Source organism: Herpailurus yagouaroundi, unplaced genomic scaffold, assembly GCF_014898765.1.
Source record: "Herpailurus yagouaroundi ecotype Mexico unplaced genomic scaffold, PumYag 211, whole genome shotgun sequence".
Lineage (NCBI taxonomy): Eukaryota > Metazoa > Chordata > Mammalia > Carnivora > Felidae > Herpailurus > Herpailurus yagouaroundi.
Window position 1 is genome coordinate 7229339 of NW_024412442.1, and position 17015 is coordinate 7246353.

Sequence of the window (17015 nt, forward strand, 5' to 3'; positions counted from 1 at the left end):
GCCGGTCTCATTTACATCTGGCACCCGTGCTGTCCATCTTCTTGGTAGTTTCATGGAGTGGTGAGTTAGGGTGTAACTTCCACCGACACGGGTAAACAGAGCTTTAACTTTTGACAAGATTAGCGAACTGTTTCACAGCTTAGTCTACAACATATTTAATAATGAAGGCCCTCTGAAGATTTGTCAGCTCTACATGGAATGATTCTATGGCTTCAAGGGCAGGATATATGCTCAGGATATCAGAATTCTATTCAATATTCTGACCTTGAGAAAAGCTAAAAGATAAATATCATCTGTTTTAGTTTCTTTATCCAGAAGAAAGTTGTAACGTTTGCCTACAAACAACACAATGCCGGTAAAAAAAACAAAAACAAAACAAAACAAAAAAAACCCCGTCAACAAGGGAGGCACTCAAGGCTTGAGCCATCCTCCTGGAACACCAAACCTTTAAGGTACAGCTGCTAAGTAATGTTAGGTCATTCTGGTCCACGTGGCATATTTCCATGAACCCACCCAGCTCTTGACAGCATGGTGGGTTCTGGGTTGTCCTGCATTTGGGAGCTGAGAGGTAGAAGCAAAGGAAATCATAAAGAAGATACTGAGCTGCTTCCAATATGGAGTTCCCGAACTCTCCACAGAAAGGCCTGGAAAGAGTGTGAGACACACCAGACTCACCAGCCATCTTCCAATGACGAGGGTGTCAGAAGCATCACACAGGTGATCACTTCTATCTCCGTCCCTAGAGTACGGGCCTGGGGATTCTGCAGGTGGAGTAAGCAGAGAGAATGCTCCAAACTTCAGCCTGCCAACAGATACGCACGTCAGTGTGTAAAAGTAAGAAACGAATACGGTGACGGCCCACATTTGAGTGAGGACTGCTCTGGGGCCGGTGCTGAGCGCCTTACACGCACCGTCTCCTCACACCACCCCGTAGGTGGGCGCCACTGCAGCTCCATTTCATAGAAGCGGAGGCTCAGAGACGTTAGGGGACTAGTGCGCAGGCAGAGGGTTAATTCACGGGGAACCTGGATTAGCCACTTGGACGTCCCCAGGGAGCCGTCCAACTCCACGTCCGGCGTGCGTAACTGCCACCCACGAGGGAATACCCGGGAACCTGGAGCCCAGTGACCTGTGTCAAGTGCACGTCTACAGCGAGCACAGATTCTGTGACACTAAAAGTTCTCCGAAATGACATAAAGGTTCCTCGACTACTGTAAGGCCCCAAGATGCCCGGATGAGTCACAGTTGACGGGACCTAACTTCACGTGGTGATTAAAACCATGATAAACTTAGTAACTGTACTACTGGATGCTCTGAATTTAAGATAAAAAGAAAGCACATGAGAGATAGATCACCTCTTTTTTACACCAGTCTGCCATCAGAGTAAATGATGACTGAAATCCATCCTAAGGCAAAATAACGATAAGACATGAGATTGCATGCTACCGAAGTGTGAAAGCTACTCAGCAAGATAAAACACTCCAAATGCAAGCTGATAAACTAAAAAACCCCCAGAAGATTTGTAACTTTGGAAGAAGACCAAGTGGAGAAAAATTAATAAAGAGGGACCTCTTTATTGCATGTTTATAAAATAATCGTGTAATATAGTTATTAAAAATGGGAGACGAAACTTTTTATTTTTGATATCTTGTGTTTTGCAGTCAATTTTTAATCATCTTCACAGTTTTTGAAACTTGCTTTTTGTCGTCCAGAGTGCTTTCTGCAATCTCTACCCACCCGCTACTCGCATAACCAAATAAACTCCCCAACAGGTTCAAGTGAGAGACCTACTATCAAATAAATTACTCTAATGACTCACGAATGAAGACTGAAGAGTTTCAAAGAAATACAATAAAAACAAAAATATATGGAGCATAATTTAATCTTTCAGATGGTTCACAGAAGGCACCTCAAGACCATATTGTGCCATTTTCCTCATGCGGTGTGTTTAAGGGCCTATAACAGAATTCTGGTTAGTGAAATTCTGGACAAAAAAAAAAATGTTTCCTATGGAGGGCACATAGCATCGAATGACTATGGATACAATATGGGACTCTGACGTGTGTATCTGTACTAACTAGGGCACAATTTATAATATGCTAAGAAAACTTTAAAAATCAAAGTCACAAAATGAGTATTTTTAGCACAGCTAGCAACAGCTACTTGTTTTAAACTATCATTTCATTTCTGATGACCAAATTATATTTGACCATAATTAAAAAACATAACTTTAAAATAACATTACAAAACCATGGTTACAACAGAACTACGTTCCATCAAATGAAGGAAAAGTCACAGATGTGTACTGCATGGCACTGTAGTTTTTCAAAGCCATTTGGAAAGGCTCCTCCAACCACGTTCACGTGGATCAATTGAAAACAGGCCTCTGCTCAGTGTGCTTACAGAAAGACTTGAAATCCGTGTCGATCATCCAAATGCCTGACAACCACTCAATGCTGATCACTGATCAAGTATTTTTATTGGATTTTTCGACCAGCGTAATAGTGGAGCCCCTTCTGAAGCAGAGACGTGGCGGACTCCGACTATTCCACTGCGGAGAAATGCTCAACTTAAAACGAAAGCGGACACAGGTGACAGCTGGAAATGGCTGAATCACTGTACCTTTACACACGACCAGAAATCTTAGTTCTGCTGTACACTATTTGGTACTTTTTGATTCAGTAGTTGGGGTAAAAAAAAGTTTCCGTATTCAAACATATCTACAGAATATCAATATAAAATGTGTGAATATATACATTTAATACACACGCGCGCGCACACACACACACTCACTCACTCACGTACGTATCGAGAAACCAGCACTTACCCACATCCCTGTTTCCACGAATGACTCGACAAATCGTTACTTTAAGACCAGCTTAGATGCTCTGAGGCCGCAGCGTCCGGAGACAGAGGTCAGACGCGAGCCCGCACTCAGGCTGGATTAGACTGTTCCTCCTCATGATTTCTGACGAGTAGTAACACTGCTTATAGAACAACTACATCTCAATAACTTAGGAGTCAGAGTATAAAACCAGTGTCGTGAACATTTAACTCTCTCACGGCGTGAAGGACATTCCTGTTTTCATTCTATTTCCACTGATGATAAGAGTGCACCAAACTAGATCACACTGAACTGTACAAATGATCTTTACTCTTAATCTAAACAAACATGTGTCAAAACATTCTGAAATGCGGCGTCCTTGGATTTCTTCATCTTCTCAATCGCTCGATGCAGGTCCTGCTGTTGCACAGGCCGGATTTCATCTTCATCGCGGCTAAGACACAGACAAAACCGCCAGATGGTCAAATAACTTTCAAATACACCTCCCAAAAACATCCTCCTGAGATTAAGAAATGAAATCTTTGTCCCACCTAAGACCCCCAAGGACAGCCACAATTATGAGCTTCATGTGAATGCTTCCAGAATTTTCTGTGCAGACACAAGCTGGGGAGGATGTTTTTAGAAGCACGGGCTGCTGGGAGGGAGGGGGCCAAAATGGCCGGCTGTAACTCAGTGTTGCAGATGTGGTCATGAAAACCAAATACCTCACACTAAGAACCAAATGCAGAATGTTGGCACAACGTGGAAATATTAGAGAAAGGTGTGCAGTTTATCTATGTGGGCGGAGAATTCCCATCAAGGAATCAAAAATTATTCCCATGAAAACTGAAATTAAAAGTAGCATTCTTGGGTATATATTCATGTACATATTTAGCATGTGACAAACTAAAAATAAAATTCTTTGCTATTAATAAAAACCAACTAGCCTAAACCTCCCCTATTCAATAATGAGAAAAACAAAATCCAATATATAATGTCTCCTTGTAATTTACAAACATTTAGGAAAAAACATTTAGGGAAAAAGTTACGATAAGCCAAGTCTAAGACCCAGATTTTTCATCCTGACATATAAAATTTTCAAAGGCTTTGAGGACAGCAGAAAAATAGGACTTTCTTTATTAATGTAACTTATTCACACAAAACGTATTCATCAGTTGTTTCTCCTCCTCTCCTCATTTTCTTATACACAAGAATAAAAACCTTTCGCAAGCAGACTCTTGGCTCCGGTCAGAGGTCAAAAGTATTCCCAGCATCAGCATTAGGGGAGCTGGAGTAATCCAGCAACAAATAAATGAAGTGAGCCTCTCCATAACGGGGCCCCAGGGAGCACTGAAGGCAGGTGCGGAACTAGGGCAAACATAGCTAACCTTTCTTCCTACACCAAGCGAAAGAGTTTTTGGTGAAGCTTGCTATGGCGATGCACCGTCATTAAAAACATGGCACCACCAGCACATCCAGGTCTCCTGGAGTGAGAGCCTCGGCGGCGGATGAGGGAGGAGGCCTTAGAAAAAGGGGCCAGAGGCGGAGAACTCATTCAACATGAGGCCCCAAAGTACAACAGTGTGCTAAGAGTTACAGAAACTCTTCATCAGAAGGTCAGTACTCTGAAAAGAGGCTTAGAAACGCAGTGTGAGGCTGGCCCAGGGCAAGCGGCCTTCTGGGAAAGGTCTTTGCAGGACACAGTTCACGGGGGCGGACTTGAGCCGGCTCACTAGCGTCTCTGCTGAAATAGCCGGGCACAGAGCTGGTTTCTCAAACTCGTGCTCTGAAACTGCTTTCGAGTGAAGTTTGCCCCAGTGGCAACAGTCTGTCTAGCACACGCATTACTGTTAACACACTGAAGTCTAATCCCCAGCAATGGCCCCCAGGCCCACTCACGTGGGAAATCCCTGGAAGAGCACAGGAAATGGAACTAGGACTTTCAAGTGCAAAGCAGTCCGGGAATCCTAGAGAACCCTCTTTCCTAGGAGTAAGTAAGCCTAAGCTGCCGTCGGCCTCCTGTGACCCAGTGCGGGGATTTTTGGCAAACGTGCAGCTTCTATTTCTTCCTTTTCCTTCCAGAGCCTCCCCACAACCCCCGTTCCCAACTCGCTTTCAGAACTTTCCTTTAGGAAGAAAAAAGGGCAGTTCATAAAGTTAATTCAAGTTCACCTTTTATACCGTAAGCAGAGTTGGTACTGTCAAGAAAAATAACAGAAACCACCCTGAAAGGTCTACAAGAGTCTGAGAAATAGGAGATGATACCTTTCTTCCGATGTAGAGTTAACATACTCCCGGACACACAGGAGGGCGGCGTCCCTGCACATCTCCTTCAGGTCACTGCCTGAGAAACCGTCCGTCTCCTGGGCGACTTCCAGCAGGTCCACGTGCCTGTCCACCTTTCACAAGGAAAAACAAATGTGAAAAGTGCTGCAGAGCACGATCCAGCCACTGTCCTTCCATGTAAAGAATGTTAAGCATGTTGGAATAGTATGGAAGGAAAATCATCCAAAAATACTTTGTTTCTACTTTTCCTTTAGCCGTAAAGCCTGGAGTTTTGAAATCTAATTGTCATGAACTGCCATTATGACTGGAGTATTGAATAAAGCCTTACTCGATAGATCATGAAGCGAGAGGGAAGAACAGACACTCAAACACTGTCGGACTCTCCTTGGCGCCTCTTAGGAAGGTCCTGAGTTGCAGGACTGCATTCACCATTCTTGGCAAACAGCCCACATCAAGTCCCGGGTCCATGACAGCAAACCTATCCACGGGCGCTCGCTTGCCCTTTGGCCGCAATGCTCTGTGTTTACCAGCCCAACACTCAGCGTAATAGTCTCGTTCCTCAACGTAAGCTTACACAGCCGAGCCAGTCGTGTAAGCTTCGGTCACTGTCCTGGGCGCACGGCAGGCCTAGGAGAGTACACACTAGGCTTCCGTGTAGGTGGAGAAGAGAAAATGAGCAAGAACGACGTCCCTCTATCGGATGATGCATATGTGTCACTCGCCACGCTAAGCACTCTGCATGTTAATTAGTCTCAGGGGATCCTGCCAGGCAGTGTTCTTGTTCTGAGGGAGCTTAAATACACTGCCCGAGGTCACACCAGAGCCGGGCCGTGGACACACTGTGGTTAAGGTCCAGCCGAACTCTTCCCCTGCAGAGCTAACCATCTGCCTTAACAACACTTACTTTCTTCCACCGACCTGAAATGCCACCTCTATGAGTTATTAAATGCCCACTGGGTAAGCCCCAGTGTTTGAGTAACACTGGCAACTGTGCACGAGACTGGGATGCCAGACGGTGTGGGGTCTACAGTCAGCTCTGCAACTGCGACCTCATGCGACGCTGGTCTCCTCATCTCTACAACTGGGGGTTGAATGAGGAGATACCCCACATTCTTTGTGAACACAAGTGATGCAGGAGGTAGGTGTGGGGCTGGCAGTAGAGCGAAACGAAAAAAATGGTAAACATGGAAGTAAGTAAGTTGGAATAGGGGCGCCTTGGGGGGCTCAGTTGGTTGGGCATCAGACTTCGGCTCAGGTCATGACCTCACGGTTCGTGGGTTCAAGCCCCGCATCGGTTTGTGAGTTCGAGCCCCACATCGGGCTCTGTGCTGATAGTTCGGAGCCTGGAGCCTGCTTCAGATTCTGTGTCTTCCTCTCTCTCTCTCTGCCCCTCCCCCACTCGTACTCTGTCTCTCAAAAATAAACATCAAAAAAATTTTTTACTAAATCAAGCAAGCAAGCAAGCAAGCAAGCTTTAATACGTACACAGTAAGAGTCATTTAAGATTTGGGGTGGAGAAACAACGTGGAACCAAAATGTGAGACACAGAACACATGAGACAGGGAACAGCCATGCAGAAACATTTGAAGTAAAATCACAGTATCAGGAAGAGGGAGGAAGAGGCAGGAAACAGTGTTAACCTGGACTATAGGTATATGTAAAAACATTTTAAGGGTACCAGTAAAAGATAAAAAGAGAACGCGTAACTTCCGAAACAGTAGAAGAAGAGGAAAAAAGGGAAGAAAACACAAGAGTGGGGGTGGGTGGGCAAAAAACAAAAAGCATAATACATAGAAAGTACTAGAATAAGAAAGAATGAATCAAAGCTTATCAGTGATCCCCACAAATGCAAATAGGCTAGGCTGGTGAAAGTCCATTAGACTATATAAAAAACCAAAATGCAGTTAATTTGAGGTTTAGAATGGTCACACCCTGTCCAAGGGGAAAATAAAACAGATTTGGTGTTCAGTTTTAAAAGAAAAAAAAAGTTCAAAAGATTGAGAAAGGACAGACAAGGCAAATATTAACCAAAAGAAAGCTAATTTAGTTCTATTCTCATCAGATCAATAGATTTTTACTCAACACACATAATTTGGAATAGAAATCATTAAATAATAAAAAAAATAATACATCAGAAAAATACAACAATTCTGCACTGATATACATTTAATAAAATATGGCCCTGAAATACATACAGCAGAAATGAACGTAAGGACAGAGTGAGATGGACAAATCCACAGTAATACCGGGAGATGTTTTCTTTAAGATCTTAAGTAATCTCTACACGCAGCATGGTGCTCGAACTCACAGCCCCCAAGATGGACAGTCCCAATCTCGAGTGAACTCCCGTATCACATACTCATGGATCAGACAGTAAGCACTTCTAGTTACAGTGAGCACCTGTGATCTGATGTACACAACAGAAAACATGACGAACTCACTACGGGGCTTCTGTATAATTTGGATATTGGTCCCCTGTTGGTCACAGGGTTGTAAATCTGTTCCCGGGGGCTTTTCTTTCATTCTGTGCATGTTACCTCGTCATGCTTCTGATTATCATCAGACCTGTCTATTCTCTTCCTGGGAAGCATACGCTCCCTTGTATCTGACAACCCTTCTTACATGTGCACAAACACACGGCACCAGACATGCAAGAATCTAATTTCTCTACAGTTTGTAAAACTCACGGAAGAGTAAAAATAACCTACACCTGCACACGCATCACGTGTCCATCCACACACAACCACGAAACAAATTTCCACTACCCACCAGGACAACGGGCTACCAGTGACAGTGACTGCAGGACATGGGAAGCAAACATGTTAAGATCACCCATTAAATCCGGGTGGTGAATATAAGGTTGTGTCTGTGTATAAAATATTCCATACATTAAAAAAGCTACTTAAGAGGGGCGCCTGGGTGGCTCAGTTGTTTAAGCGTCTGACTTCAGCTCAGGTCGTGATCTCACGGTTTGCGGGTTCCAGCCCCACGTCAGGCTCTGTGCTGACAGCTCAGAGCCTGGAGCCTGCTTCGGATTCTAGGTCTCCCTCTCTCTCTCTGTCCCTCCCCTGCTCACACACACACTCTCTCTCAAAAATAAACAAACAGTAAAAGAAATAAGGGGCGCCCGGGTGTCTCAGTTGAGGGGCTGACTTCAGCTCAGGTCATGATCTCACAGTTTGTGAGTTCGAGCCCCGCGTCAGGCTCTGTGCTGACAGCCCAGAGCCTGGAGCCTGCTTCGGATTCTGCGTCCCCCCCTCCACCCCCTGTCCCTCCCCTGCTCATGCTCTGTCTCTCCCCCTCTCTCAAAAATAAACATAAAAAAATAAAACATTAAAATAAACCTACTTAACACCTTCCAAATTGTACTCTGAAATATTAACAATTTGACTTCCTCATTTAAACAATCAACACCTCCACCCCATCTTTTGGCCATACTTTGTCGGGCCACACTATGTTCTAACCGCTCACAAATCTTGTGCACGACACAGCGATAAAATTACAAAGCGATAAAGATGAACAAAGCAAGTATGAGAAAATATCAAAGAGGAGAAGATTCCAGGCAGCGGGGGAGCAAGATGAACAGAGGCAGCATGCCATAATGGTTGAGAGAAAGGCTCCATCACTACTTTGCTACATCGGCCTGGGCAATTTATTATAGAACTTCTCTGAGTTCCAGTTTCCTCAACGTAAAATAGTATCAGCATGTGCTCCTCAGATGAACTGAGGATTAAGTAAAACAATGTGTATCTCACCACTATGCTAGGTACACAGCAAATAATCGGAAAGTAACCCTTTTTATAACAGCTAGTAGATAAACCATAAAGTCATGGGAACTGTTTTCATTAGGCATTCCTTATACCCGTGCCGAATGTCATCCTAAAAGGATTTCCAAAGGTGCTACTCTTAAAAAAAAAAAAAAAAAAAAAAAAAAAAAAAAAAAAAAAAAAAGCAGAATACTGAAATCAAAGTTCAGAAATAACGAGGAGTTTCTGGGTTGGCTGAGTGACTCAGTTGGTTGAGCGTGCAACTCTTGGTTTCAGCTCAGGTCATGAGCTCACGGTTCGTACTGGGAACGATACTGAAATAAATGAACAACTTTCTAACACGGCCCATTTCCTCTGTCTACCATGGATGGCACACAAGCATGTACTCTCAGCATTTTACGTGTAGCATTTAAATTCTCAAAACGATTCTATGAGATTGTTGGCATTACGTCTACCTTCCCAGTAAGAAAAATGAGGCATAGGGACACTGAACGCTATTTGCCCAAGGTCCCCCAGAAGGTAGGGTTAAAGCCAGAACGTGGGACCCTCAGGCTGGTCTCATTATGCTGCTACATTATGGAAAAGGTATAAACTCAGATTTGTTTGTAGGGAAAAAACTCAAGTCTCCTCAGTACAGAGACAGGAAACCTGTATAATGTATACATTTTATTAGTTCTAATCCTTTCATACTTAAAACTTTAAGCCAAAACCACTACACTGTCTGTTTTAATTTTTTTTAACGTTTATTTATTTTTGAGAGAGGATGAGCACGAGTGGGGGAGAGACAGAGACAGAGACAGAGAGAGAGAGAGAGAGAGAGAGAGAGAGACACGGAGGGTCTAAAGCAGGCTCCCCGCTGACAGCAGAGAGCCCAACGTGGGGCTCGGACCCACAAACTCTGAGAACATGACCTGACACCAAGTCAGATGCTTACCTGAGCCACCCAGGTGCCCCACACCATCTGTTTTCAATGACTAAGTTTTGTTAAGGACCTATTAGTAAAGAAACATGAGAAGACTGGAAAACACTATCATTTGAGGCATCTTTTTAGCAAAATTACATTAATTTCTTTCAGACTCTACTGAAGTAACAATATGCCTTCAGCATAAAAGTAGCAGCTAGTGGGGAATAAGATGGTCTTATGTCAACAATTATCCAGAGCATTCATACTCTGCATCACAAAAATGGACACTAATTCTTTGTGCTTTAAGAAACAGAGTGCTAAAAATTCCTTATACCCATGACAAATGTCAGTCTAAAAGGATTTCCAAAGATGTTACTCTTAAAAAAAAAAAAGCAGAATACTGAAACCAAAGTTTATTTACTTATTAAAAAATTTTTTTTGATGTTTAGGTATTTTTGAGAGAGAGAGAGAGAGAGAGAGAGAGAGAGAGAGAGAGAGAAGGGAAGATACGGAGAGAGAGAAGATCCCAAGCAGGCTCCAGTCTCTGAGCTGTCAGCACAGAGCCCGACGTAGGGCTCAAATTCACGAGCCGTGAGATCATGACCTGAGCTGAAGTCAGATGTTTAACCAACTGAGCCACCCAGGCACCCCTGAAATCAAAGTTCAGAAACAATGAGTTTCTGGGGCGCCTGAGTGACTCAGTTAGTTGAGCATCCAACTCTTGGTTTCGGCTCACGTCATGATCTCACAGTTTGTGGGATTGAGCCCTGCATCGGGCTTTCTGCTGACAGTGTGGAGCCTGCTTGGGATTCTCTCTCTGGCTCTCTCTCCACCCCTCTACCCTGTTTGCCTGCATTTGCTTGTGTGCTCTCTCAAAATAAATAAACTTTATTAAAAAAAAAAAAAAAAGAAATGAGAAGGTTGTTTTGTTTTGTTTTTTTAATGTTTATTTTTGAGAGAGAAATAGAGTACAGGAGAGTGAGGCTGGGGCAGAAAGAGAGGGGGACAGAGGATCTGAAGCAGGGCTCTGCGCTGACAGCAACAGAGCCCGATGTGGGGCTCGAACCCACAAACTGTGAGATCAAGACCTGAACTGAAGTCAGATACTTAACTGACTGAACCACACCCAGGCACCCCAATAATGAGGAGTTTCTTAAGTTAAATGTGAAAACATTACAGCCTACGTGAAGTATGGCTATCTTATGAGACAGAGCTTAAATGCTATGATTTATATTCGTTATCTATACGTGAATCATCTACATCATCTATATCTTTATTAAACCACATACACATGGTTCAAAAATGTTAAACTTCCAGCAATACCATCTTTCATTAAATTTTTTTAAATTAAATAATTGTATTAACTCGAAGTCTCTACAAAATTGTCAGCAATTACCTTCTAATATTTGATAAATGTCAAGCCACATCATAGCCATCATAAGTTAAAGAACTTGTGGCATTATTTTATCTCCTTTGTTTTCTTTCTGAACTGCTCCTTGATGCCTGTCTTTGTTAAAGGTTTACCAATTAAGTGTCTTTCACCTAAACAGCACGACAACTACACGATGTCTTGAAAGTAGTTATCAAATAATCAGTTAGAGGGCAAATGGAAGTTGTTGATTTCATGCTCCTACAGGAGTTCTTTCCCTAGAACACTTGGAGAGTTTTAAGAATTTCCCCGAAATTGCAAAAAACATTTCATGCACATGAAGTTTTTAAGAAAAGGCTGCATAGCATTTATCTCTTTATTAAATAGCTCTATGCTCCCCTAAATAGTTAGTAACTGTGTAATTTGCTAGGTTCCTTACACTTTTGCAATTTAGCGTATGTCTTTTTTTATATGTTTTAAAGAAATAAATGAACAGGACACTACTGAAAGACTCAAAACAACCAAAAAGCCATACTTGTTTTTGGATAGGAGATTCAACATCAAAAAGATCTTAATTCTCTTGAATTATGATCCACTAAAAATCTAGCGTTTGTTTCTTCCTGAATAAGACAAATTAATTCTAAAATGAATACAGAAAAATAAGCAAAAATATCCAGGGAACTGGGCTGAGGGTACCAGGGGCGCCTCACCCTACTTGCTGTTAAACAACTGCTCCTGTGCAATCAGCAAAGTCCAGACCATAGAAAAATGTGGATGAACCCAACCTGGCTTTTTCAACAAATACACTGAAAAGAAAGTGGGGGGAAAAAGGGGGGGGGAGATGAAGGAATAATCTATAGCCTACGATTAAAAGAGATCTGAAAGCTATTGGGGCACCTGGGTGGCTCAGTCGGTTAAGTGTTCAACTCTTGATTTTCACTCAGGTCATGATCTCACAGTTCGTGGGTTTGAGTCCTGTGTCATACTCTGTGCTGACAGTGCAGAACCTGCTTGGGATTCTCTCCCTCCCTCTCTCTCTACCCCTCCCCCGGCTCACGTGCATACATACATATGCTCTCTCTCTCTCTCTCTCTCTAAAAATAAATAAAACTTAGAAAAAAACTATCAAATAATTGCAAATTATGAACACTATATGGATCCTGAGTCAAATACATGGTAAAAAAAAATAAATAAATAACAAGCCATTTAGGAGACAGCAGGAAATTTGAACAGACTAGATATTCAACGATAATAATGAATTATTGTCCTTTTTTTGTTAAGTGTAATAATGGTTATGAGATTAAGTCAAAAAAGAAAAGAATTATTTCTTTTAGAAGTGAAACTAAAATACTCACAGATGCAGTACGATGGGAAACCTGGGGAGTGGAGAAGTAGGGCAGTGAGGGGCACAATCACCCTGACAGTTGATTCATGGAGGAAAACCACAAAATACAAGCAACCCTCCCTATGGGAATCTATCAGGTTTTTTAGTTTGGACAGCAAGTTCAAGGAGTGAGTTTATTTTACTTATTTTTTTAAAGTAAGCCCTATGCCTGATGTGGTGCTTGAATTCATGACCCTGCAATCAAGAGTCGTGTGTTCCACCGACTCAGCCAGCCAGGCGCCCCTCAAATGGAGCTTAGATACAAAGTTTAGGATGGTGAAGAATGCCATGTTATTCAAAACTCAGAAGCCAAAAACGGGGGAAAAGAACCCAGTAAGTTAAGAAAAACAAACCAGGAAAAAATACTTCAAATCATATAAACTAAGAGAATTCTCCCTAATATATTAGAGTTCCTATAAATCCCTAAGAACAAGAACACTGCAATAGAAAAATCGGCCAAGAATATGAATGGGTATTTCACAGAAAAAAACCTCAAGAGGCTCTTAAACATGAAATGCTCATTTCATCCTTAAAAACACAATGAGATACCGTTTTCCACCTAGATCACGTGGGCACAAAGCCCCACCGCACTCGTCGGCAAGGCAGCCAGGGAGGCACTAACGCTGCTGGTGTGAGAGTACATCAGCGTGGAATTTGGCAAGAGCTACCAAAATTCTAAATCAGATCCTTTGATCTAGCAATTCCTTTTCTGGAAAATCATCCCTACTGACATCCCTGGACAAGTGTGAAGTGACATCTGTTCAAGGTTGTTATTCAATGCGGCATTTTTGTAGTAGTAAAAGACTGGAATCAACCTGAATGTTCTTCAATATGGCACTGATTTAATGAATCGTGGTATATCCAGACAGTGAAGTCCTATGCAATGCAAAAACGAGAGAGAGAACGAGAGAGAGCGACTGAGCGCACAGAATAAAGACACTATCTGCTAATATGGAAAGGTCTCCAAGATGAGTGACAAAAGCAATGCATAGGACAGGGTATGCAGTTTATTAATATGGCTTATGTAGGAAAAGGAAAAGGAGTAACGGTATATCCTACGTGCTGTTATAGACTGGGTCATCTGAAGGGACACAGAAGAAATGTAGGAGGAGAAGTGGGATTCTTCTCTGAATACCATTTAACGTACATGTTTTAATTCTGAAGGATGTGACCTTAAATACAGAACCCATTTAAATTTTGATTATCATACCCTTTTAAATCTCAACTGCAACTTCAAAAAATATCGTAATCAAATAAATAAAACCCATACTGCTGTACAAAAATAAATGTATCTTATATAACTGAAGAGCAGCCTAAAAATATCAAAGATATGAAACACAGCACTTTTAAAAAAAGCAGACCATCTTTAATTAGCTCAAATGGACCATGGCTAATGCGTTACATGAACGGCCAACAGTTTTACAGTGATTTATGTCAAGTACAAAGCTGCTTATTCTCCAATTACTTTTTCATTTCTAAAACGGTTTTATGAACATAAACATATTTACAGGTTGGGGGAAAATGTCATTTTCTACTTACGTTTTCATTTTTCAAGATGAGTCTCAGGATTGCTTCTCTTTGTTTTAGAGCCTAAAACCAGAATCATTTCCAGTTAGCATTTAACAAAAATAAGGATCAACTAGTTTTCGTGATATTTCTTCTTTCCTCTGTAAACAATCTGACAATACTTGCAGGAAACGCCAGAAACTCTAACAAAAATCATAAAATATGTTGGCTAAGCAAGGTCTAGATTCTAGACTCTAGAGTAATTGTGGTCAACCTACTGAATTCCTGTCTTCTTATTCTGAATCCCCAGCGATTAGCACAATGTCTGGGAAATAACATGCCCTTCAATGTCTTTCCTCTACGGCTCTGGCAAATGTTCTTTTCTTCATTTACGTAATTGGACAGGATGGCAACGATGTAGGCTCAGTTCCTCCACGTCTGCACACCACTCCCTCACTCGCTAATTTATATCAGTCAGTTTTTGTTTGGCGTTGGCGGTACACGTGTTTATATACTTTCCACCCGAGCGATGATGGCTCACGTTATATCACAGAACAGGCATTCTGATAGGATACCTTACATAGAAAGTGGATATAAAGGCTTTAAAAATGTATTATGGCTGAACTCATTCTTGTTCTCACAACCACTGAAGACACAGCTAGTCACCACCAGTATCAAATCAAGTGACCGGAAAAAACACAACCGAACCCTGCTGTTCCCGTAATTCAAGATGGTTAAGTATGAAGGTAAATTTGGTATGTTATGTGATGACCAATGACTACTTTTTGTGAATAACCACTTAATTTGGAGAAGAGTTTTAAGGTAAGGTTAATCAGATACTTCGACATCAGAGTTCTGCAATAAGAAGAAAATTACCCTATAGAGTATACGTATCCACTAAAAATGGAATGAAAAGGGGGGGGGGGTTACAAAATCCCAGTTTGTACATTAACAGCATACAAATTTGTAACAAGTCTGAGAACCCATTTTGGTAACTAACACAATTAATATGTTAAAATGAGAACTGTAGTAAAGGCTACCTTTGAGTTGTTGCATCCTTGTTCTATTCTACTGTGTATCAAAAACCTGTTTCCTGTCGGACTCCAGACAGAGATCCCATCAACGTAATCTTTGTCTTCAGATCCGCCGAGGGAAGGAAATTAATTTTCTTTAAAAACGTCCTGCTGTCTTGCCAATGCAAAAGCCCGATTCATAAGCAAGGCAGACAAATGCCACGTAAACCTGGCGGCAGCCTACTTCTCCAGCCTCGGGTCCCTCTGCTTCCCGGACGCCCTGCCTGAACTACCCCCAGAGTCTCAGCAAATACACATTGCCTTCCACACATTCTTGCCTTTCCTCGCCTCCCCTGCGTATCAAACTCCTGCCATCCTGGATTCTGTAAAGCTTACTACTACTCAGACAGAATTATTGGCTTTCAGCATCATTTCAGGGTCTCAGTTCTTCAAACATTCTTTTGGTAAGTATCTTTTATGTCATTCATTTACATGTCTGCCTCCCGTGCCACCCAGAGCTGAGGACAAGGGCCGTGCTCCATTCCCCGGAGTCTGGCGGGTGCCTGACACAAACCAGTGCTCAACGCTAGTCACACTAAATAAATTTAGTGTGAATTTCAGCAAGGTGAATTTCTCCATTGCTGTAGCAGGTAAATCTTCTAAGAGTGGCTCACTCTGAGCATGCTCTCTCTCTCAGAGAGGCCGAGGTCTTAGCTACAGCAAATAACTGATCAGAGTAAGAGGCCACAACCCTCAATTTTAGGAAACCATGTTTATTGCCACAAACTGGTAAGTTGCGGAATACACAGTGGGACAGATGTTTTTTAGCCAGAGACTCTCAGGGGTATTATAATCTTTTATTTCAAAATTTGAAAGGATTGACACTAAAAATTCCTCTACATAGCCATACATGTAACACGCGGACTGACTGTATGGTGCGCATTTTCAATGATCAACCCTGTTTTTTCCCTCTTCCATCGAAAGGCACCCAAAATTCACGATTTGAGGATTCTGTGCAAAAATTATGTAGAGTACCAGCAAGTTATAATCACCTACTCGAGGGTACTTCTTAACTGACAGAAACGGATGCTAGAAAGAAGACAGTCCTGGTCCAGTACACACTTACATCTACATTAAGTTAAAGTGTAATATCTTAGTCACTGGTTAATCATTAATCCTATTAAAGGGAAGCACAGATTACAATTGACAATAATCAATCAGATAAATCCAGTTCTTGTCAGCCTTCTGCACTTGATCTGAGCCAAAAGGCCGAGAAGTGATTTGTCAGCCTTCTGAACAGAACAATTCTTTTTTTTTTTTTTTTTTTTAATTTTTTTTTTTCAACATTTATTTATTTTTGGGATAGAGAGAGACAGAGCATGAATGGGGGAGGGGCAGAGAGAGAGGGAGACACAAAATCGGAAACAGGCTCCAGGCTCCGAGCCATCAGCCCAGAGCCCGACGCGGGGCTCGAACTCACGGACCGCGAGATCGTGACCTGGCTGAAGTCGGACGCTCAACCGACTGCGCCACCCAGGCGCCCCTTGAACAGAACAATTCTTTAACCCCATCCCTCCTAATTTTATCCTGTGCCAAACCAAAATTATAATTTCAATTTTCTATGTACTTTCTCAGACAACTTGCTACATTCTAAAGAAAATCAAACAGGTGGCTAAGCACACGAGGTAAGTATAGACTCTGAAGGGAAGCAAATGACACTCATCTTAGGAAAGAAAGAAGAAAAAAAGCAAGACAGAGTGGAAAGGACAAATAATTATAGGGACTCCTACCCCATTCCTTTCCTGCCTGCCATAAATAGTAAGTCAATCCTATTAAAAAAAAGATCATTCCTGGGGTGCCTGGGTGGACCAGTCAAATGCTTCACTTCAGCTCAGGTCATGATCTCACAGTTCATGGGTTCGAGCCCCGCGTTAGGCTCAGTGCTGACAGCTCAGAGCCTGG

At 42.2% G+C, this 17015-nt stretch overlaps 1 protein-coding gene and 1 pseudogene across 5 annotated transcripts in view; both read right to left on the reverse strand.

Annotated features, from left to right (window-relative positions):
- Positions 1–1603: 1603 nt before the first annotated feature.
- Positions 1604–17015, reverse strand: part of ATAD1 (ATPase family AAA domain containing 1) — a 79617-nt gene continuing 64205 nt past the window's right edge. For all 5 annotated transcript variants that reach the window (XM_040454239.1, XM_040454238.1, XM_040454240.1 and 2 more), the window contains 3 exons: positions 14074–14124; positions 5090–5223; positions 1604–3278 (listed from right to left, as the gene is read on the reverse strand). In XM_040454239.1, the coding sequence (XP_040310173.1) occupies positions 3158–3278; positions 5090–5223; positions 14074–14124 (306 nt within the window). In that variant the 3' untranslated portion in view covers positions 1604–3157. The remainder of the gene's footprint in view (positions 3279–5089; positions 5224–14073; positions 14125–17015) is intronic.
- On the reverse strand, positions 16172–16334 carry LOC121016611 (uncharacterized; annotated as a pseudogene).